The sequence below is a fragment of the Myotis myotis genome, unplaced genomic scaffold (assembly GCF_014108235.1).
Source record: "Myotis myotis isolate mMyoMyo1 unplaced genomic scaffold, mMyoMyo1.p scaffold_m19_p_9, whole genome shotgun sequence".
Classification (NCBI taxonomy): domain Eukaryota; kingdom Metazoa; phylum Chordata; class Mammalia; order Chiroptera; family Vespertilionidae; genus Myotis; species Myotis myotis.
The window spans coordinates 68,909,590-68,934,271 of NW_023416401.1; the positions used below are offsets into that span (position 1 = coordinate 68,909,590).

At 43.0% G+C, this 24,682-nt stretch overlaps 1 protein-coding gene across 2 annotated transcripts in view; it reads right to left on the minus strand.

The window, feature by feature from the left end:
• The window catches only part of PAK5 (p21 (RAC1) activated kinase 5), a 241,786-nt gene that overhangs the window by 37,600 nt on the left and 179,504 nt on the right, over positions 1-24,682 (minus strand). For both annotated transcript variants that reach the window (XM_036323648.1, XM_036323647.1), the window contains exon 4: positions 762-1,547. In XM_036323648.1, the coding sequence (XP_036179541.1) occupies positions 762-1,547 (786 nt within the window). The remainder of the gene's footprint in view (positions 1-761; positions 1,548-24,682) is intronic.

Below are 24,682 nucleotides of genomic sequence, written 5' to 3' on the forward strand. Positions count from 1 at the left end.
AAGCTACCATGGGAAAATAAACCACTTGCACACTCTCCAAGGTATTTTTCCAAGTGAGTACGTTCAGGTTCAGGAACTGCTACAACAGTGGTCCCCAAATTTCAAAGAGAATTTGCAGCAGCTGACATTTAAACTTACTTTCTAACCAACAAAGGAGTTACAACAAAACAAAAGAAAATAAAAAGCACAGAAAAAGGCCCAGCAACCAGCTTCTATCTATCATCCCCAAATTTAAAACAAACAAAAAAAGATATTTCAAGACAACAATAATAGAAAGAACATACTCTCAAATGAAGAATTGTCCCTCAGGTGGAATAAAATTAACTTTACTAAAAACTTACCGCATTATCCTGATTTTTTTTTTCCTTTTCAGCAGAGCCACATACATTTTTTTCAGAATGCAGGAACCACTGTATTATTCCATCTAACGATCTACAATCATATACTCCTTCACAGAGACGTTACGATAAATGCAATGTGCTCATGTTGTACTAGGTTCTCTTTCAAATAAACACGATTTTTTGCCTTTTAACTAGAAACCCCATAGACGATTCCCCACAGACCTTTACTTTAATGAATAAACGTGTCTTGCCCTAAATTTTCGGCTCTCGGGGCTGGGGGATGGAAATCAGAATTTCCATATGGATTCTCACTTACAAGGCAACCCAGCACTTGAGAATCTGACTATATAAGAAGGCGGTGCTCTCACCACCTTGGTGGAGGGTCCCTCACTCTGGAGGCAAGGAGGCAGAGGACGTTACCTTGGCAATGCACATTGTGGGCTCGGACAAACGAGGGTAGGTGTAGGAGTTGTACGAGTGTCCCTGGGGGTGGGTTTTAAATGCACTTGCTCCGAAGGGCATCATCGGTTCCTGGAGCCCCGAGCCCGACCTGGACCTCTGCCGCATGGCGGGCTGCGGGCTGGTCTGATTCAGGTACGATGACTTCGGCCTCCGGTCGTAGTCATCCAGGCTGGGCCCCCATTCGCTCTCGCTGTAGGCCAGGCTCTCCTTGGAGCAGCCGCCGGTCCCTGCAGTTCTGGAAGGCGTGAATTGGAACGGGTAATCCAGAGGCGAGCTGCTCGAGGCTCTCTGGTACTCCCACTTGAGGTCACTGTAGTCACTGGGTTTGCTCAGTGAGTCCAAGTGTGTGTGATAATCGATGGGGAACCGGGCCAGGTCGGATTTCAGAGGCTTCATGTCAGAATAGTAGGCTTCCCCGTGCTTCATTTTCATCACGTGCCCATTCTGCTTGGCCGCATGGCTGCCTTTATAAAACGGATCCAGATCGTCTCCATAGAGACTCTTGTCGCGGTACCTGTCGGTGGAGTAGTCGGCGGTGGTGTCGGATTCGCTGGAATACTGTGAGAAGGTGATGAAGCCGTTCTCTTCCCGGTGGCCTGGGCCATGGCCCGCGGCGCCCTGGTCCGGGGTGGGCGGGCTCTCCTTCCTTAGGGAGTTGGAGCGGGTCACCGAGATGTTGTCGAAATCCTCCAGGAGGCCGTTGATGGAGGATTCCTGGCAGGGTTTGTTTCCTCGAACGATTGTCTGGGAAAAATAAAGGGAATACTGTTTAAAGCAAACAATTGGTGGCGGAATCCCATGCCACCCCATCCAATTTAAACCAGAGGAAAACAGACCCCAGAGGAACGTTTCATTAAAAATGATTTAAAGCCCTAGCCGGTTTGACTCCGTGGATAGAGCTTTGGCCTCCGGACCAAAGGATCCCGGGTTTGATTCCAGTCAAGGGCACATACTTTGGTTTCAGGCTCCTGCCGGGCCAGGGCCTTAGTCCAGGCGCATGCAGGAGGCAACCAGTCTGTGTTTCTCTCACATCCATGTTTCTCTGTCTTTCCCTCTCTCTTCCACTCTCCCTAAAAATCAATGGAAAAATATCCTCAGGTGAGGACCAACAAAACAAACCAACAAAAAAACTTAAAAAATTAAAAACCAAAAAAACTGTTGATTGACTTCAGTGATGAAATAAAATATTTAAATAATAATCTCAAATTGTAAAACTTTCCTTACCTATCTCAACAGAAAGATCAATTAAACATCAAAAACCATTTCATGGAGGGGGGCAAGTTGGGGGGAAATGAGGACATTTGCAATAGTGCCAACAATAAGAATGAAGGGGAAAATGGAAAAGAAAGCCATTTAGGAGACTATTTTTGGCTAGCATTATCTTATTTACCAGTTCATGGGCAATCCCTCCGCTTAAATAATCAACCCTAACCACCTAACAAAAAGCTGGTGTTATAATTTTAACAGTCTATAATTGTTTGGTTGTAAAATGAGTTTTATTATGTTTTTATATTCATTATCCAGATTATTTGCAAACCCAGTAAACATTGTTACTTGAATATTAGCACACCCAGAAATTTTGAACTTTTTATTTTTTACCTTTTCGTGGGAGACGCATAACAATTGAAGTTATTCGATTTTCTAGAAGAAAACGGAACTTTCTGAACTGTAAACAGGGAGCAGCGTGAAAATCACTCATGTGATTTAATTCATGATCAAATGTGATGTTTTATTAAGTATACTAGAGGCCCAGAGCACAAAAATTTGTGCACTTGGGGGGGTTCCTCAGCCCAGCCTCTCGCAGTCTGGGACCCCTCGGGGGATGTCCACCTGCTGGCTTAGGCCTGCTCCCCTTCAGGGTGGGCGTCCCCACTGGGGTGCCTGGCCAGCCTGGGTGAGGGGCTGATGGCTGTTTGCAGGCTGGCCACGGCCTCCGGTGACCCAAGCTCCCAGCCCCTCCATTTTTCTTTTTTTTTTTTTTCAGCACCTCCTTGAGCGGAGGGAAGCAGGTATCTGGGATTTATTTATCTTCTATAATTGAAACTTTGTAGCCTTGAGTGGAGCTCAGGGCCGGCAGGGCAGGCGGGAAGCTTGGCTTCCTCCATCACCGGGGCAACCCAAGCTTCCTGCTCACTCCAGCTCTGTGGCTGCCACCATCTTAGCTGGGCTAATTTGCATATTTGCTCCTGATTGGCTTGTGGGTGTGGCTTGTGGGTGTAGTGGAGTTATGGTCAATTTGCATGTTTCTCTTTTATTAGATTAGACTAGAGGCCCGGAGCACAAAAATTTGTGCACTTGGGGGGGGAAGGGGGGCCCCTCAGCCTGGCCTGTGCCCTCTCGCAGTCTGGGACCCCTCAGGAGATAACGACCTGCTGGCTTAGGCCTGCTCCCGGGTGGCAGAGGGCAGGCCCAATCCCTAGGTGCAGCCCTTGGTCGGGCTCAGAGCAGAGCCGATTGGGGAGTTGGGGCACCACCCCCTGTCATGCACAGAGCAGGGCGGATTGGGAGGTTGCAATGCCACCCTCAGTCATGCTCAGGGTAGGGCCAATTGTGGGGTTGGGGCACCGCCCCCTGTCACACTCAAGGCAGGGTCGATAGGGAGGTTGTGGCACCACCCCCTGTCACGCACAGAGCAGGGCCGCTCAGGGGGTTGGGGTGCTGCCCACTGTAAAGCACAGAGCAGGGCCCATCAGGGGGGTTGGGGCTCTATACCCTGCCACGCACAGAGCAGGGTTGATCAGGTGGTTGGGGAGCTCCCCCCTGTCACGCACAGAGCAGGGCCCATCAGGGGGTTGGGGAGCTCCCCCCTGTCACGCACAGAGCAGGGCCCATCAGGGGGTTGAGGAGCTCCCCCCTGTCACTCACAGAGTAGGGGCAATAGGGGAGTTGGGGCACTGCCCCCTGTCACACACAGAGCAGCGCGGATCAGGGGGTTGGGGCGCCGCCCTCTATCACCCACAGAGCAGGGCCAATCAGGGGGTTGGGGCGCTGCCACTGTCACACTCAGTGCAGGGCCGATGGGGAGGTTATGGCTCTATCTACCCCATCACACACAGAGTAGGGGCCGTGAGGGGGTGGGGGTGGGGCACTGCCCTGTATCACCCACAGAGCAGGGCCGATCAGGGGGTTGGGGCGTTGCCACTGTCACACTCAAGGCAGGGCCTATGGGGAGGTTATGGCTCTACCCCGTCACACACAGAGCAGGGCCCATTGGGGGGGGGGGTTGGGGCGCCGCACCCTGTCACACACAGAGCCACAAGGCAATCGGGGGTTTGGGAGCTCCCCCGTATCAGGCACAGAGCAGGGCTGATCAGGAGGTTGGGGCGCCTTCCCCTGTCACGAACAGAGCAGGGCTGATAGGGAGGTTGTGGCCCCACCCCCTGTCATACACAGAGCCACAGGGCGATCAGGGGATTTGGGGGCTGCTCCCTGTCACGCTGATCCTGGTGCTGGGAGGCCTCTCGGCTCCGCTGATCCTGGTGCTGGGAGGCATATTACCCTTTTACTATATAGGATAGAGGCCTGGTGCATGGGTGGGGCCGGCTGGTTTGCCCTGAAGGGTGTCCTGGATCAGGGTGGGGGTCCCCACTGGGGTGCCTGGCCAGCCTGGATGAGGGGCTGAGGGCTGTTTTCAGGCTGGCGGGTGACGGAAGCTCCCAACCGCTCCTTTTTTTCTTTTTCTTTTTTTATTCTGGGCCAGCTTCAGCTCTGAGGCTCCAGCTCTTAGGCCTCCGCTCCTGAAAGCAGGTATCTGGTTTGTTTCGGTTCTATAATCGAAACTCTGTATCAACTCCAGCTCTGAGATCCTGGCTCACTGAAATCTGGTTTCTGGGGTTTTATTTAGCTTCTATATTCATTACAATGTTTCTTAAACTGCAGGCTCAGAGGCCTGCAAGGCAGGCGGGGAACGTTGGAGTCCTCCGTCACTGAAGCAAGCAAGCCTCATGTTAGTTTCAAGCTGCCTGGCTGCCGGCCACCATCTTGGCTGGCAGTTAATTTGCATATCTTGCTGATTAGCCAATGGGAAGGGTAGCGGTCATACGCCAATTACCATGTTTCTCTTTTATTAGATAGGATAACTGCAATACTTGTTATGGCCACAATTCTGTGTAGCATTATCCCTGAATTTTGGGGGCTTGGTAATGAGGTAGGTGTACCTGAATCTTGGTGACAAATTGTGAAGCCCACATGCTTCCTTTAATGGACCTAAATAGAACCGGAATCCCAGGAACAGAAGGAAGTCACAAACCACTTACAAAGCCAGTGGGCTGCACCTTGATGATGACAAGGTTTGCAGCAAAATATTGTGGGGGTGGACAAAAGAACAAAGAACAAAGTGTCGTGACTTCAGACTTCCAGGATTTTAAGATAAAAATGTCTTTGAGCAAATAGCAAGGAGTTCAACACCATCTCAGTCAGTACAATAGAAAGAAGATTTTAAACTGGGGAAAGAGCCAAAATTATCCAGAAAATGTTTTCCTAGATCAGTGCTTATAAAACTATACATAATGGCCCAGCTGGTATGGCTCAGTGGTTGAGCATCGACCTATGAACCAGGAGGTCACGGTCAATTCCCAGTCAGGGCACATACGATTGCATGCTTGATCCCCAGTGTGGGGCATGCAGGAGGCAGCAGATCAAAGATAATTTCTCATCATTGATGTTTCTATCTCTCTCTCCCTCTCCCTTCCTCTCTGAAATGGACATATATATCCATTTCACTATGGATATATAGTGAAAGACAAGGTCTTGTCCCATTCTCCAAATTAGCCCTGGACTAATACTTTTGGTCTCTACCATTTTCCTTTGAATAAACTTTTAATTTTTGAATAGTTTTAGATTAACAGAGTAGTTGCAAAGAGGATAGAGTTCTCACATCCTTCACCCAGTTTCCCCATTGCTAATACCTTGCATTGCTATTAACTAAACTCCACAATTGATGCAGATTTCATTCACCTTTTTCCTAGTGTTCTAGGGTCCTGCCCAGTACATGTCATTACATATATTTGTCATGTCTCCTTTGGTCTGTGACAAAATTTCAGACTTGCCGTGTTTTTGATGACCTTGACAGTTTTAAGAAGTACTGGTCAGGTATTTTGCAGAATGTCCCTCAATTGAGGGTGTCGGAAGTTTTGCTCATGATTACACAGGGGTTATTGGTTTTGAGGAGGAAGACCACAAAGTAATGAACCAGTTTCATTACATCATATCCAGGGTACACAGCACCAACATGACTTATCACTGATGATGCTGACCTTGATCACCTGGCTGAGGTAGTGTCTGCCAGTTTTCCATACTGTGAAGTTACATTATCCCACGCCCTTTCCATATTTCACTCTTTGGAAGTAAGACAGTGCAGCCCATACTCAAGGGAAGAGGAGCCAAGCCCTTAAGAGGAAGGTATTTTGAATTCTTATGCACAAGGGTCTTATCTATTCTCCATATTTGCTTATTTATTCAATCATGTATTTGTATTAATATGAATGGAATCATGGATACTTATCTTATATTTTGGGTTATAAGCCAATGCTATGTTACTTGTGTTGTTGCTCAAATGGTTCCATCTTTGGTTATTGAGAATTCTCTAAGGCTGGCTGCTATGTCACTTTGACAAGTCCCCCATCCTTTTCTTTCTTTTTTTTTTGAATATTTCTTACTTTCTGGCACTCTAATATTCTCAAGGCTTAACTTGTATTGTCCCTGCTTTGCCCTAAAATCAGCCATTATCCCAAGGAGCCTTGTAATTGGAGAATGATATTAGAAACTAGAATCTGGATGCCGGGTGTGTCATAGCTCCCTGGCCCTCTCATGCACATGATGAGGAAATGTATACATGTATACTTACACAGGTAAATGCACACTTCTATAGTTATATCTACCTATCTGTGTCTATATTAAGCTAAACATGAATTTATACTATTGTCTCTGAACCTAGTCTAGTACCGCATGGTTCATTCTAGCTTTCCCCTTATCTGTAACTGCCCCTCCCCCCGGTTCTGACAGTGAAAAACCTGGATCTCACCACCTGTTATTCATTTACTTATTCAATCCCAGTATACATGTACAGCAGCTTCAGAATATTGACCCATACCAGCATGGGAAACAACCGCCAGCCAGAGTATAGTTCTTATATAGAGTTCTTTTTTACTTTAGTCTTACAGTTTCCATTCAAAGCACTGTTTACCAAAGTTACTTTTCCCCCACACTCCCTTGAATGATATTATGTCAGTCAGATATAGGTAATAGTTAGATTTTTATTTTTTTTTGGGGGGGGGGGGGGGCGGTCACAGTCTGCATTCCATCCTGGGATCCTCTGATCTTCTGGTCGACTTAAAAAATGCATGCATCAGTGCGCTCTTTGTGCTGGAAAGTTCTGGGGGTATTGACAAATACAAAGCATCATGTATTCACCATTACAGTGCCATACAGATTAGTTCCCCTGCTAACCTCAAATCTCCTGAGCTTCCCTTAGTCAGACACTACCTTCTAAAACCCTTGGTATCACTGGTCTTTTTTTGCATCCTTGTTGTTTTGCCTCTTCTGGAATATTATATGAATGAAATTACACACTCTGGAGACTTTTGGTCTGTCTTCTTTCACTTAGCATAAGGCATTTAAGGTTTATCCAGGTTTTTCTGTGAATTAATGGCATATTTTTTCATGATTACTTTTTATCACTGAATAGTGTCCCATTATATATGTTGTGGTTGTATATGGGAGGGTATAAATTGATTGGCTGATTGCCAAAGTTAGTGATATTCTGTTGGAGCCTTCCCCAGACAGTGGTATATGTATGTGTGTATGTGTATGTGTGTGTGTGTGTGTGTGTGTGTGTGTGTGTGTGTGTGTGCTGCTTTGACCAAGTACTCTCACTTCTAATAATATATTCTAAGAAACACGAAACACCAATCAGAAAGAATGTATGCACCCCTATGTTCATAGCAACGCAATTTACAATAGCTAAGATCTGGAAACAGCCCAAGTGCCCATCAGTAGATGAATGGATAAAAAAGCTGTGGTATATTTACACCATGGAATGATATGCAGCAGTGAAAAAGAAGGCTCTCTTACCCTTTGAGACAGCATGGAAGGACCTGGAGTAATTATGCTAAGTGAAATAAGCCAGACAGAGAAATACAAGCATTACATGATCTCATATATGGAATCAAATGAACAAAATAAACTAACAAACAATACAGAAGCAGGAGTTCCAACATGGTGAAATCTGATACAGTCTTCATTTTGGTTAAACATAATAAATATTACACCTTCATAGGAAACAGGAAACCGTTAAACAGTATGGCTCCCAACAGCCAACTATAACATCATTTTCTCAGAGCAGCAATGTTTCATGCTCACCCCAACAGATAAATGTAGAGGAATAATAAATGTGAATAGGGAAGAGTGAGCAGCCCAGGAAGGGGAAAAGATGAAATGGGCATCTTTTAATGCATTAAATATGAATGCTAATAATTCACCCTCAAAAATATCATATCTATTTGAGCAGCTTCCTATTGCATTTCAGGTGTATTTTACCTGTTTACAACCTCTCTTTCTATTTGCTCAGGATGTTCTCCAAACCCTCTTAGACATATGTACTGTTACTCTCTGTGGTTTTAAACGGTTGGTCTCCTCTTCGCTATTATTTGCAGGGATTTTTAAGAAAATAGCATCAGTTTGTTTATATCACAGCATATCATCTAAAAGTCTTTTTAGCCAGAATTCTGGATAGAAATTACCCTGTGCATATTCTTATTCTCTCTTATGAACAATAGGCAGGTTACGCAAAGAAAATGACATAAGAAATTCATGGCAGCTTTCTGGCATTTTTCATCCCAGGCATCTGTGTTAACTGATGGGCCACATGAACAATGACTGTAAGGTATGCCAACATCTTTAAGTATCTTCTGAATTATCAGACTATTTGAAAAAATCCTTCTACAAAAAATATTATCCAGACCGACTCTGAACTTGCCAAATAATAGTTAACTATATTAGAATTTTTCATATTTAATGTTATCTTTGGGTCTATATCCTAGGGGGGAAAAATCATTTCTCTAAATGCTATCTGTCTTAGCATTTCAATTAATCTTTTCTGTCTACCTTCATGTTTCCCACCTCTGCATACGTGAAATATTCAGGTCTAGGACCACAGAATCATTTCCAGTATCTTAATGGTAGAAGGAATCTAGAGATCATCTAGGTCATCTTCTCCTTTTACTGAGCAAAACTGACTCAGTTGACTTTGCCAACTGGTATGACACAGACCTGGGATTGAAACCCAAGTCCACTTTCTCCCAGTCTAGCTTTCTTCCCAAGGTTCTCTTCAGGCTCTTGAGCTAAAGAAATTAGCACCAGTTGGCAATGCAAAGGTTTGATGTGTGATATCATAGCCCATCAAAAATGGGTCAATGACCACTGTCAGCAGGTGCTAGCAGAGCCAGTGCCAACAGCGCATGGGAGCGGTGGCAGCAGGAGCAGGGCTACCAACAGACAGAGGACTGGGGGCCATGGCAGGAGGGGCTGGGAAGGGGCACAGAGGACTGGCCAAGACCCGTCCCTGTGCCCACAGTGGCCCATAGTTCCTTTCAAGGTGCACAAATTTGTGCACTGGGCCCCTAGTGCATATATATGCATATAAGTTTGTTTGTTGATCTCTTCCCACTCACCCATCCACTCACCCACTCCCCCCTTCCCTCTGAGATTCAACAGTTTGTTCCATACTTCTATGACTCTGGATCTATTTTGTTTGTTAGTTTATTTTGTTCATTTGATTCTGTATATGAGTGAGATCATGTAATGCTTGCATTTCTCTGTCTGGCTTATTTCACTTAGCATAATTACTCCAGGTCCTTCCATGCTGTCTCAAAGGGTAAGAGAGCCTTCTTTTTTACTGCTGCATAGCATTTCATGGTGTAAATATACCACAGCTTTTTTATCCATTCATCTACTGCACTTGGGCTGTTTCCAGATCTTAGCTATTGTAAATTGCGTTGCTATGAACATAGGGGTGCATACATTCTTTCTGATTGGTGTTTCATGTTTCTTAGAATATAATCCTAGAAGTGAGATTAGTCAAATGGCAGTTCCACATTTAGTTTTTTGAGGATACACCATACTGTTTTCCATAATGGCTGCATCAGTCTGCATTCCCACCATCCAGAGAAGTATGTTGAGTTCATATACAAAATTATAGTGGTAAACTTCATAAATAGAATTCTTTATACTTGTTTATATTTATAAATATAAATTCTTTATATTTATAATGTGGAAGAAGAAATATTAGTATTGTTATGAACTAAATGCTATTAAGAAAAAAAAAATAAAGACTATCCACTGAGGGGAAAAAACATTTTTAAAAAACAATGTAATATTTGTTATCTTTGTTTTGAATCTTAGGCTCATAGCAATATGATATTGAGCAACTTACTTAATGTTTTAAAGCCTTGGTTTCTTAATACATAAAATGGTAAGAACAAACCCTTATCTCATAGCATTATTTTGATGATTCAATGAAATAATTTGTGTGAAAAGCAGGCATGATTCTTGGCATACAGTAAGTACTAATAAATGGTAATTATTTAACAATTTTATGGGTAAAATTTACTTTTAAATTAGGCTGATAATAATTTAGGTAAAAAAAGAAGTTGCAAGCAACATGTAGAAGAAATAAATCTCACCTTCATATTTTGAATGTAAAAGGATAATTGATGTAGAAGACTTTAAAAATGATTATTAGTAATTTTAGATACAAATGTCTTAAATCTAAACAGATGTACTTCAAAATAATTACAACTGTTAATATATATTCAATACTACTCATTAGATCTAAAACAATGAAATAGTTTCAAATCATGATCAACACTCTGTTATCTTTTTAAAAATGTAAAGTCTGAGTCACAAATATTAACAAAGTTAGAGTCTCAGTATTGAAACCATATATATATATATATATAAAGGTTAATAGAAATGCAGTAAAATATTGTAAGTAGTCATCTCTAAGTGGGGAGATTAGGGTGATTTATATTTTAGACAGGTACTTTTCAAACTTTAATGTGCAAACAAATTACCTGGAGATTCTGTTGAAGGCAGATTCTAATCCAATTGGTCTCAGGAGGGGGCCTGAGGTTCTGGATCTCAAACAAGCTCCCAGGCAACAACCCAGCTTGTCTGCTGGTCACTGTTAACTTAATAGGGTTATTGTATTTCCCAGAATTTCTACAATCAGGATTACTTTCATAATGAAAATGTTAGACTGAGATTGCTTTTTCAGTATAGTGGGATTTTATATTTTATATATAGAAAGAGTATAGTGTTAAATATATTTTAATATGTACATACAGTGTTGAATATATAGATACATATTATGTTAATATTATATGATGTTATAGTTGGCTGTTGGGAGCCATACTGTTTAAGTTTCCTGTTTCCTATGAAGGTGTAATATTTATTATGTTTAACCCAAATGAAGACTGTAACAGATTTCACCATGTTGGAACTCCTGCTTCTGTACCATCATGATCTTACTGTGAAGCTCTGAATCTCAGAATTATTCATGAGTAAAACCCAAGTACCATAGGAGGGAGGTGTGGTTGCAGGCATTTGAAAAGAAGAAAATTTTATCTATAATTTTAAAAAAATCAAAGAAACCAAAGCATAGTGTACTGAGGCATGGTTTTTCTTGAATCTCCTTTTTAGTGTTTGAAATGTTTACTGACAGTATAAATGGATCACTCTTAAGAAGCACATGCCATTCCCTCTTGCAATGAAAACCATTAAGTCAGTGTTAGGAAGAAGGGGCTTGCATGATGTAAGTGTTTATTAGACATAAATTGTTGACATGCCCCACCCCCTGGGTTTTTAAAAAGAAGGGTCTAATAGCCTTATTTAATCAGGAAGACCAGTTAAAGGAGAGCGGAGGCAATATTTGTTTCTCTGGCGTGGCCTCCCCTTTAAGGAACCAGAAGTGGCAGACCGGTATTCATGAAATCTAAACGTGCAAAATTTTACAACATAGTTTAACCAGGCTTCAAAATGTAAGAACCACTATTTATTACTGTCAGTATCGGATGCTTATTAAAGCAAGATTGTGCAGTTTTATAGAGATCAATAATAGAATAACTGCAAGAGGATCAGTGAATTTCATGCTGCAGAACAGCCAGGCACTACAAAGAATCAATGTAACCCAATCTATCTGAGTTGGACGCCACGGTTCTCACTGTCTTTCCATTGTGCATGGACTGGCTCGGCATCTGTTCTGGCTCCCGGTGACAGTGGACATATTTCATGGCGCTCCTTCCTCGGGCTGTCGGCTGGTGATAAGCTATAATGGATCAGTCCCTAAGAACAGCTGTCTCCCCTTGTTCCCAGGAAGAGATGAAAAAATGCCTCTGCTCTCACAGGCTGTATCAACCTTGACAATAACGGAGTGTGTAATTAACAGCTTTGCCCTAATAAGACCTCACATTTCTTTTTCAAAAACAGTATCTTCCACCATCCTCCAGAATGTGTTTCATTTTGTCTTTCTGGGTAAACACTTGCCAGGAGGTCAATAAGCTAAATTAGTCCCATGACTCGAGAATAAACCAGGACTCTCTCAGAAAGTATCTGCTTTTAACAATTTATCTAAACTCTTGCCCTGTTTGCGGGCAACGAATTCCCTTGTTTTTAGGAAAGAATGTGGCTGGAAACAGCTGGGAACATAATCACAGCAAACGAACACACTTGATATGCTTGGATCCTTATGGGAAGAAAGACTTACTGGTGGCTGGCTTTTTTAAAACCCAAAGACCTCAGATCTTCTGTTTTCTTTCCATGTTCTACATACCACTTTTTTTGGTAACCATAGGGGGTGGGATGAATTGGGTGAATAATTGAGAATCACATATTCCAGGAAAATATGAGACTTAGGGCAGGATATCTCAGAGTGGAGGTGGTGGTGTGGATTTCTAACCATTAAGACCCTTTTAAATAAATCGCATAATCATGTCAATTATGTGGAATCTAAAGAAACCAACTCCTTTACTAACTAAAATTATTATGTTCTACGCAAATTACAAAAAAAGTAGGATGTATTTAAGAAAGGTTTTCTAAATTTCCTCGAAATCAAGATTTCCTCGTTAAGTTAATTGGAAAATGTTCTAGTGTTTGCCATTTTCTCTGCTTCTTAAAGTGCAGAGAATTCAGCACATTTACTAGTATTGGTCAGTTCCATAGATGGACAATCCCTGAAGGCGACTTTCTATTTACTGTTAACTGGGCAAAGCAAATGTGGGCAGTTCATAGCCCTGGTTCTTGTTGCTTGGGATGTGAGGTGTCCAGGCTGAAGTCAACTCAAGGCAGTTTGACCAAAGTATTTTATGTTTGCGTTAAAAGTCCATTGGAGACTGCGAATGCCGTAGTTGGAAATTTAGCTACTGTTTGCTGGCTGTTTCTCGGTTCAGTGTCTAGGGAACAATGATGTCTGCATTAGTATTTCCACTCATTAATTTACTCATTTAGTCAAACAAAAAATCATTTCTAAGCGCAGGGAGATCTCTGAGATACATGAGACAAGAGTCCACAATATGTTTCTTAACTTGGGTAGTTAATAAATAGCATTTCATATTATTCTCCAAGCTTTCCATGTGCCATATTCATCTGACCTAGCCTGGGTTCCTCAAAGCAGAGCAAGACAATGGCCTGCATGTGAGTAGTATATTTTGGAAAGTGAGGTCCAGGAACAGGGATGAGGGTGCAGCAGGAAGGAGGGAAGCCTGTTCAAGGGGGAATTATCCAGCTGATTATCTGTGGACAATCAGGGCTCAGTGTTTTGAAAAGCTGTGAAGAATGAGTCTCAGAGCTCAAGGGAATGAACATGGACGTAGTTATCAACCTGCCTCCAACCCCCTGCCTCAGAATGGCTGAGGGACACCCACAGGTGTCCCAGAGGGTGGCAGTAAAGAGATTGCCCTGCCCCAAAGCAGAGGCAAATGGTGAGACTGAGGTGAGTAGCAGTTGCCTCAGCAATGGCCAGAGTGAAAAAGGTGAGTCTAAAAAATGTGACACAAGAGGTAACCAATATACCTTTTCTAAACACTGATACATTGTACAATAAAAAATAAAAATGAACTAAAACAGGGTTTCCTTCTCTTCCCCTATGGGGCATAGATATCAGTACTTTTACTCAATGTGGCAATATGCTATGAGGTGACCACCAAAGGTCTGTGCTCTCCCCACTCCCCCACCCCCAGCCAGAAGCCACATTTCCCAGAACTCTTGCGTCTAGATGGACCACAGGACCAATTCTCACCCATGGGATTTGAGCAGGATGAGATGTGCATCACGTTCCTGGACAAAGTTACAAAGAATCCCTTTTCTTCTCTCTAGCAGGATGGATAAGATCTAGCAGGATACTCTCAGTGCTAAGGGGATGCCAGGGCCCAGCGAAAACCCACATTGGCTGTGTAGTGATTGAGAAATACACTCCTACCAGGTATTTTGTTGAGCTTATTTACTGAGATGTAGCAGCTGGAAGTACCTTAACGAATATATCATAATAACGATTATAGTGGATCCAGAATTCGAAAGCAGACCAGAAATAAAAGAGAATAAGCAGGGGCACACTTTATCTTAGTATTTCCATCAAGTATGCCCAGGCTAATTCTTCATAACTGGCTATGGCCATGGAGCCCAGGACATCCACAGCAGCTTCAGAGATACCAAGGAGCAATTTGAGATATGAACCCGACATGCACTGATAATGTGCTGGTAGAAAAAATGATATTGAGCACCTAACGCCTGAGACAGAGCACCGAGACCTTTGAATGGAACTGGTCATCCCAGCTTGATTTTAGGGTATCCGTAGAGCTGACCATGTATGAACAAATGTATTTTTCCATAGTTCAGGGTGAGATATAAACTCATGCAGGGAGTAAAAGAAGGCACATTCACTAAAATGTATTACATAGGGCAGTGGTCGGCAAACTGCGGCCCCTGAGTGTGGCTCATCCACAAAATACCACATGCGGGCGTGCACGTACAGTGCGATTGAAACTTCATGGCCACACTCAAGGGGCCAAAGAACCGCATGTGGCTTGCGAGCCGCAGTTCGCCGACCACTGACATAGGGGCCAAGCAATGCAGTTTGGTATTAGTCTCTGTGATAGATTGCCTGTGGAATAGGCACAATTACTCCCCCTTGCCATGCCACATGATTTAGTAGGTCTTTGTATTGGGAGGTAGTAGAATCTTGAACCTGGGATGGCCTGCATACACAAAAGAAAGTGGCAGAAATGACCTTATAGCCATTCTTTGTCTGGTCTGCAAGAAGCCTTGCTAATTGCCACCCTCTCTGTCCCCTGCTCCTCCCAGATGAACAAGCTTGGGCTGGCCAGCTGCAGGATCTGAGATAAGCCAGGGCTGCTGACCGTCCTAGATTAAGGAGCCCACTTCATCTATGCACCCCTCTCCTCCACCCAGGCTAGAGCAGGGAGATGCAGAAGAAAGGAGACATAAAGAGCTAGAACCTGGGCCCCTTGGTACCAGCGCAGGTGAAGCTGCCAGCTGGAGGGTGAAAGGCTTGTGTGCCTGTGGTGGGCAGTGGGAATCCTTGCTGTGGGAAGAGCAAGGGACATTATGTGAGTGGAAACTCACTAGAGATGAGTCGTGGGTGGCAGGCTGCTCCTGAATTGTGCTAATCATTAAACCCTCCATCTGCTTTTGCCCATAAAGGATGCGTCAGCATGAAATACAAGCAGGGGTATGGCCAAGCCTTATCTTTGAGTTCGTTTTAGATTTTCTTTATGGCTAAACTTATTTTAAACTGACATAGCCTTGTGGTTAGACGTTTGGTTCTATTTATCGTCTCTATAAATGGGCATTTTAGTAATTATGCAAAGTTTCCTATCATCACTTAATTTTTTTTTTAATTTAGCCATTAAATATCAGTTTGCTTAAGCAAATTTCAGTTGTTTGTGTGGCTTTGACCACAGGACTTGCTCTGGCCAAGAGAATGCACACAAAGTGATGTCGTGCCTATTTGACCCCCCAACTCTAGAGGTGGTGCAGCTTTGACCCTGCCCAGCTGCCATGCGAACAAGCCGGGGCTGGCTTGGGGAATGATGACACACTCGTGGAGCAGATCCGGGTGAGCCCAGCTGAGGCCATCCTTGCCCAGCCTGCCTCCGGCCCTCTCAGCAGTTGAGTATACATACAGGCATGAGTGAGTCCAGATGAGACTGGAAGACATGCCAGCTGAGCGCAGCCTAAATTTGCAGAATTTTGAGGAACAACAAGTGCTTACTGTTTTAAGAGCTATTAAAAAATATCATGGTAAGGTATTACATACCATTAACCATTTTAACTACGTTTAAATATATAATTCAGTGGCATTAGGTACATTCACACTGTTGTGCAACCATCACCATTATGTATTTCCAGAACATTTTCATAGTCTCAAACAGAAACAGTACCCATTAAAAATAACTCTCCCTCCACCACCCCCCATTTTCTAGGAACCACTAATTTACTTTCTGTCTCTGTGAATTTGCCTCTTCTTGGTCCCTTATGTAAGTGGAATCATATAATATTTGTCCCTGTGTCTGGCTTCTTTCACTTAGCATAATGTTTTCAAAGTTCATCCATATTTTTTCCTGTCATCTGTTGATTACCTTTTGGTTATTGTGATTAACACTACTGTGAACACTGGTGTTCAAGTATCTGAATCCCTGCTTTCAATTATTTTGAGTGCATAGCCATAAGTGGAATCCTGGGTCATACGGCAAGTCTGTTTAACTTTTAAGGAACCACAAAACTGTTTTCCACAGCAGCTGCATCAGAGTACATTCCCATCAGCAGTGCACGAGGGTTCCAACTTCACCACATCACTGGAACATTTATTTCCCACTATAATAATGTTTTAAAATAATAGCTATCCCAATGGATGTGAAGTGGGATCTCATAGTGGTTTTGATTTGCATTTGCATTTCCCCAGTGACTAGTGATGTTGGGCAGTTTTTCAAGCACTTACTTATATATCTTCTTTGGAGAATGTCTATTCAAGTCCCTTGCCTATTGCTGAATTGAGTTGTTGATTTATGCTGTTGAATTGTAGGAGTTCTGGATATTAACACCTTATCAGATATTTGATTTGAAAATATTCCCTCCCTTCTGTGGCTTGGACTTCCATTCTCTTGGTAGTGTTCTTTGATACACAAATTTTTAAATTTTGACAAAGTTCAATTTATTGATTTTTCTTTTTTTGGTGTCTACGGTTTGAGTGTCATATCCAAGAAATCATTACCAAATCTAATGTTACAAAGTGTCCTCCCTACGTTTTCTTCTGAGTTTTATAGTTTTAGCTTTTATATTTAGGTCTTGATTCAAATTGAGTTCATTCCTATGTATATTGTAATAAGGGAAGGGTGCAAATTCATTCTTTTGCAATGTATATCACCCAGTTTCTCCAGCACCATTTGTTGAAAGTGTTATCCTTTCCCCAATGAATGGTCTTGGAACCCTTGTCAGAAATCACCTGATCACATATGCTAGTTTGTTTTGGGCTCTAGATTCTGTCTAGATGTTTATCATGCCAACTCCATATTGGTTTAGTTATTATTATTGTAGTAAATTTTGAAATCAGGAAGTATGAATCCTCCAACTTTGTTCTTTTTGAAGAATGTCTTGGCTACTTGATGTCCCTTGAGATTTTATATGAATTTGAGGATGGATTTTTCTACGTCTGCAAATAAACATCATTGAGATATTGATATGGATTGAATTGAATATGTAAATAAATCTATAAATAAGTCTTTCAATCCACTAACACTGGATGTCTTTCCATTTATTTATGTCCTCTTGAAGTTTCCTTCAGTGCTGTTTTGTAGTTTGGGCTGGGTTTTAAACTCTTTAACTTTGAAGTGCTTTGTTACACAACCTTACTTGTGATAATAGATAACTTGATCCTTTATTGATAGGAGACCAGACCACTGACTCTAAACCTACCGATTTCTCCACTGGCTAGAAAGTTCCCAGAAAGGAACTAACCTTCCTTATTTGTAAAACAGATCATCAGGGAAACTACTTCTCCCCTGTCCTCTTGTTCCCATGAAGGGTCTTCACTGGAATAATGCTTTTGTCCTCTCTTATCTCCCCTACTCACTTGTCTGCATGTGACAGGGAACAGGGACAATGACTTACCTGATAAGGGAGGAAGGAGAAAAGTTAGGGCACAGGCATGGCTCAAGGGTAATTGCTTCCTCCCCCCCCCCCCCACAGTCTTTCTAGTATATTCTTGTATGGCTTATGCATTCTTCTACCTGACTTATGTATTCTTCTACTTCCATGTGACAAGAACCCAGAACTTCACTTCTAGAGGTCAGCGGCCCCACTCTGACCCAGTACTGGCAGGTGTTAAGTGTGTGGAAGTTATCCTCCCTGCAGTAGGCCGGGTCAATATCAGCTTTCAGAGCTCTGCCTTATATTTAAGCTGGAGGGTAAAGTGGAGGTGTGTATTGTATGAGGCCTCATTTATAAATGGGGCCTCACAACCAAAAAGCTCATACTTGGATCTCAATTAATCTTTCTCATAGTCTGACGACAAAAGAGAGTCTGCAAAGATATTCACATTGCCCTAACTTCATGTGCAAGTATAATAATTTGAATCACTCATGGAAGTGAGAGGAGGCCAAGCAAAATAATTAAGGAATTTGGGGAGGGAGGTACTGCTACTGATGGGATGTCAGGGAAAAAGAAATTAGGATGAAAGGGGCCCCAAAACAATCAAGTGACTCTTTAATCACCCACTGTGTGCTATCCTCTAACTCTTTTAATCTTCCCAACAGTTCCAGGAGCCAAGTATTATTATGCCTCATTTTACAAATGAGAAAAGAGAATTACAATGATTGTCTAAGGTTCTGTAGGTTGTTAGTGGTTGTAGTAGAATAAATGATTGCTTCAATTCTTAACCCCCTTCCCTGTGATGATTATAAATTCAAGCCTTTGCATGTGACTTTTGTGCTTCTCAGAGAGTATGTGGCATATAAACCTTGATCCATTGACTTTGAGTTGGACATGTGTCTTACTTTGGCTATTGGAAAGTTGGTGAACATACACAGCAAAAGCTCTTATGTGCTTGCATTGTTTGGCTTGGTCCTCTGAGTTCTTGCCATCTTCCCTGAAAAGAGCCTGCTCTGGGCACTTGCTCATTCAAGAATCATCCTAAGCGGCATCTAGAAGAGACTTGAACCCAACCTAAAACCTGAAGCCAACTTCAGCTGTCCTGAAGATTGAAAAAGAGTGACCCTACCAACCTGCAGACCCATGAGCAAGAAAAATATTACACGACATTTTTAGGGGTTGTTTGTTATGCAGCATATTTGCCACCATAGTTGACTAATACAGTCAGGATAAAATTCCAAGAATGTCTGAATTCAGAACCCTTGCTCCTAACTTCCCTAATGTACAATCTAAAGAATAACATTGCCTGTGACTGGCCCCATTGTATTCAGGTGGAGAAGAGCCCTTTTGGTGTCTGAGATGTGCCTAGTATAGATCCTCACCCACCATCACATTTATGGATAGAGATTTAGGCTGATTTGCCAATCAGGTCCTGAGAATCTAAAGGTTCCTTTTGTATTTCATTCTATGCTTATCATATTGCACTGCAGGACTTTTCCATGATAGATTGGTAGCTAGTAAAAATCTTGGTTTACATTCAATATTGACAGAGCTGAGTTTCAGAGCTACTCAAAATCGGTCAAATGTGACCACAACATCTGAGCAAGATACAGAAGGGACCCTCTTTATCAACCAAAGTCAGGTTTCCTCTTAGGGAATAATTTGAACTTAACCCACGGACTTCATCTTGCCTGAGTGTATACAGAATAGAGCTTGTGCAGGCAAAAATACATACATTTAATTCATCTAGTCTTTAACCAGAAAACATCACAACAAAACGAAAAGCAAGCAAATGAAACAAAAACATGTATCATCAGTCATGCATTTTAATCCCTGTCCCTCTACATCACAGATGGTTGAGACAGAGGTGCCTTTGATGGGAAAGCCAAGTTGATTTATTTTGCCCCATTTTGTCTTGGCACAAAACCCAGGAAACTGGGTGGGACAACTTTCAATACAGAAGCATCTTAGAGCATAGCAAGCTGGTAGGCATGGCACGGAGGCCTGCAGAGGGCATATCACAGCTGCCTCTAGACAGAGAAGCAGCCAAACCTCCTCTAAGCTACCTGTCTAATAACATGATAGCTTTCTGGGTAGATGGAGCTCTTAGGGAGAGATGCAACGTATGTTCTCTCCTGGGAAGTGCTTCCAGGGGGGGAGGAAGGACATATAAGCAGCAGCTAGGTTTACCTGGTGGGGAAGAGGAACACATCTTGTTTTATGTCTATTCAACTCTATCTCCTCTGTTTTCTTCCTCCTGCCTCTGCGAATCCCTCCTACGTACATGGTCTCATTCCCCAAGGCCTTACATTCTGTACTACTTTAATTAGAGAATCAGCACCTCCTGACATCTAAGAGTTTTGACCTCTCCCTGCCTGGTTTCCAACTCACCCAGGGCTTCTGCCTAGGGGAAAATTCAGGTCTATCTTTTCGCATTTTTCTTCTTGGTCAGCTAATGTCCCTCCTACATGTTAGTTAGTCCAAACTGTCTGGACCCATAATCCATGACTGCGCCTGCCCTGTCTCCAAACAGCTTCAGATTCAAGTTGCTTTTCCTAGATTTATGGATAACATCGTGCTTTTGATCTGCTATCCACTATTTAAAGTTTTCTCTCCCTCTCTCCTTCCCCGCTCTCTGTTTTTCTATGTGTAATCTTCCTAACAACTCTATGAGGCCTGAATTCTCATTATCCCCATTTTACAGATATAGAAGCTGAGGCCTGAGACAGTAAGTAGAAAAGCCATGTATCTGAACCCACGCCATGTGACTACAGAGTCCATGTCTTACCAGCACATTCACATTGCTAAATTATTTTTTTTAATTTTTGATCCTTTTTAACTTTTTATTTATTTTTAAAAAATATATTTTATTGATTTTTTACAGAGAGGAAGGGAGAGAGATAGAGAGTTAGAAACATTGATGAGAGAGAAACATCAATCAGCTGCCTCCTGCACACCTCCTACTGGGGATGTGCCCACAACCAAGGTACATGCCCTTGACTGGAATCGAACCTGGGACCCTTCAGTCCGTAGGCTGATGCTCTATCCACTGAGCCAAACCAGTTATGGCACATTGCTAAATTCTTAAAAATGATCTATCTCCTGAGATAAAATTTTCAAATTTAATCTACTCAACAACCCTATAGAATTGGCAAGATTATCACCACCACAGGACATGAGAAAACTGACATATGGAAGGGGGTAAGCAACACAGTCAAAGTCACACAGCTAGTTTAGGTGGAGGAACAAGTTTGAAGCCAGGTTTCTTTAGATTCAAAGCTTTTGCTATTAAACAGTTATAAATCCCTATTCAAAACTGTTGCATCCAAACTTGGGACCTCTGATGATCCTCCTACTGTGTGAGTCTCTCGGATCTGATCACTCAGCCTCTTTGCCACCCACACACCAAACTCCACCCTTTCCTCCTCTCTCCTTAGGCACCCTGTTGGAGAGAAGAGAACAAGGTGATTGGATGTCTGGACACTGTACTTCTCCTCCATGGGGCACTGAGTGCTGAAGGCCAGGCATTCTGTGGGAGGGAGGACACTCAGCGTTCATACAGCTAACCACTGGGGTATAATCTGGAATGTATGCTGTTTGTAAGCATTAGGCATCCCATCACAGGGAACTGCAGCGAGAACAGGTGTGTCCTAATTTGGTTTCTCCTGAAAACAGACCCCAAGGAAGGATGTAGTGCAGGTTCTTTATTTGGGAGGAGATTCCAGGAAACCATGTGAGATTTAGGAAAGTGCAATGGAAATGGGAGAAATCCAACATGGGTGCATTAATGAGCTGAGCCCTGTGGGGCACCAGGGCTCAGTCCAGCAGGGCCCTCTGTGGATGCACACAAAATGCACATCAGAATTATCCCCCTGAGGGACAGAGAAGTGAACGTATTCACCCAGCAACTTCCTTTCCCTGTTGGTTAAGGATTGTCTCTGGGGGAGTTAATACCTTGGCATTTCTGGGCTGACCTGTCATGTCAGAGGAAGGCCTTGGACACAGAGCATGGAATCAGTCCACCAGTGCTGCAGGTAGACTGAGGAGCATCCAGAGCACATGAAACAGGGCATCTGTGTGACTGCTATAGGGGCCTCACACACAGATGGATGTAGGTTTAAGTGTTTGCTCTGCCACCTATTAATTCTATGGCCAGATACAAACTGCAGAAGCCCCTGTCTAAGCATCAGACTCCTTGACTGTATTATACACATAATGATGTATTCCTAGATTGACTGGAGGGAGGATCAAGTGAGACAGGGTATGTGTCAGCACCTGGGACAGTGCCAGATACAGCGTGGACAACCACTGTTGCTTCCCCATTGAGTTACAAGTGGAGAGACTGTAGACAGGCCAGATGGTCCAAGGTGTGTTCATCACTGCTAGTCTCTGCCTAATGTTCTGGATGCTCTGTAGCTGTTTGTTGAACAAACAAAGGAATAAAAGACCCCAAATCTGGTTGGCGGCTTGGGAAAGACAACAGTGACAATTGTATAGAGTGATGCTGATAGGATGAATCTTATAACCATAATGTTGACTGAAAGAAGTCAGGCCCAATAGAGCAGATTTTGTACCATTCCATTAAAGTTCAGAAACTGGCCAGAACTATGATAGATTGTGTTACCTTTGGGGGTGACTGAGAACAGAAGTGGACACAAAATGGGCATCTGCTAGAGTGGGGTAATACTGTGGCGATTTTTTTTTTAACACAGAGTGTTCCATTTGTGAAACTTGTTGGGCTGTTCATTTATGACTTGTGCATCTTTCTCTATATATGTTAAATGTCAAAACTTTTAAACAGTGGAAGTGAGGGCAAGTAGGGCCTGCAGCCTGAGAGAATAAGAAACACAGAGACACCAAGCGTTCACTTCCCTCAACATGCATCAGGAATAAAAAGCTTAAAAAGCCAAGCCTGTTAAGAAAATTAACTAAATTTTGCTCATGCATGTTTTAAAAATGAAGAACTATATTTCATATTCTCAAACTACCTCCCCCTCCAATAATAATTATTATTAATTACAGTGGAGAAGACTGGCAGGCACCACCTTTGATGAGTGATCACAGTGTGCGCCACCAGCAATGGGGCACATCGAAACTGACCCTCTGAGAGGCTTATAAAGATGCATCACCTGAACCCAGTTATGAGGAAGCAGCAGACAAAACCAAATGAGGGACGTTCAACTCAATGACTGGCCTGCACTCTGTGGAAGTGCCAAGGTCAAGAAAGACAAAGTAAGTCTGAGGACCAAATCCAGACTTAAGGGGACCAAAGAGACATGGCAAGTATACACAACCAGTGCTTTCCGTTGGAGCCTTAGCTGTTAGGCCGCTGCTGGGACACTGCAGAACCTTACTGGCCTATTGGTCTCATTGCTGATGTCCTGATCTAGGGGTGACATGGGGCTATACAGAAGTTGCTCCTCTTTAGTAGGAAACACACACTATGGTGTTTGGAAGTGATGGAGCCCTGGGTAACAACATAATCTCACCAGATTCAGGACAGAGTTCTTTATATGGTACTTACAACTTTTCCATAAAATTGAAACTATTGGAAATAGAAATGAAAAGTAAAGAGCTTTCCACGAATGCTTTAGACGAGAGGAAGCCTGATCTCAGAGGACGGCCCAGCAGTCCTGGGAGACAGTGTGGAAGTGCCAAGGATGTGAACTGATCAGACAGTTCTGTTGTTCCTATGAGGAGGAGGCATTCAGACACTCTTCATCCCAAGTCATGTCCTTTTACTAGATTTTTCATATGTTTTTATTGAATTTTAGAGAGGAAGGAAAGGAGAGGGAGAGATAGAAACATCGGTAAGAGAAGAACATAATAAGAGAGGAACATCATTGATCAGCTCCCTCCTGCATGCCCCCTACTGGGAATTGAACCCATAACCCAGGCATGTGCCCTGACCAAGACTCAAACCAGACACCTCTGGGTCGACACTCAACCGCTGAGCCACACCGGCCAAGTTCCTTTTCCTAGATTTTCAATCTCGTTTTCAAAATCAGAGGAAAAATATTTTAAATATCAAATATCTTCTCTGCAAACCCTGACAGGGTATTTTTAAAAGGAGAAATGTGGGTAATGTGCACATATTTTCTTATGAAAGCAAGATTAATGGGGGGCTCTAAAACGAATTCACATGCAGGAAGCTACAGAAAGACTGTTTGAATCATTCAGATGAAATCTGTATCGCTGGACAGGTCCACGTCCGCTGTGTTCCATTACCTGTGCTGGATGGGTTCTGACAACCCTAATAAATTACACTGTCCAGCTGCGACTCCTTCATCTGATGCCACGGGTAATAGAAATGAGAGTGAGAAAGCAGGGAGGGAAAACGCCAACAATGGAGGATATGCAGTGTGATGAAGAATAAAGCGAAACATCTACAGCATTAGCAAACTCGATGCTTCTTCTTCACCATGTTACAGCCACTGTCCAGAAAGTATGGATTCCGTTCCCTTCCCAGGACCTGAGAAGAGCTTCCCTCTATAGCCGGACCCAGGCTTTGTGTAACTGGGTCCTGGCCACCTCTAGGTGCTGGTGGGCAGGAGGGATTCTGCTCTCCCTGATCTCCATGGTAATGCAGAGACGCCTTCACTTCCCCAGGCCCGGACAGTGGCTGTCATTTGCCAGCTGATTACTTGGCTTTCAGGTACAGTATGAGCCCTGAGAATGAGTCAAATGGAGAGGTCACCTGCATTGGAGCCCTCTCGTGCCAC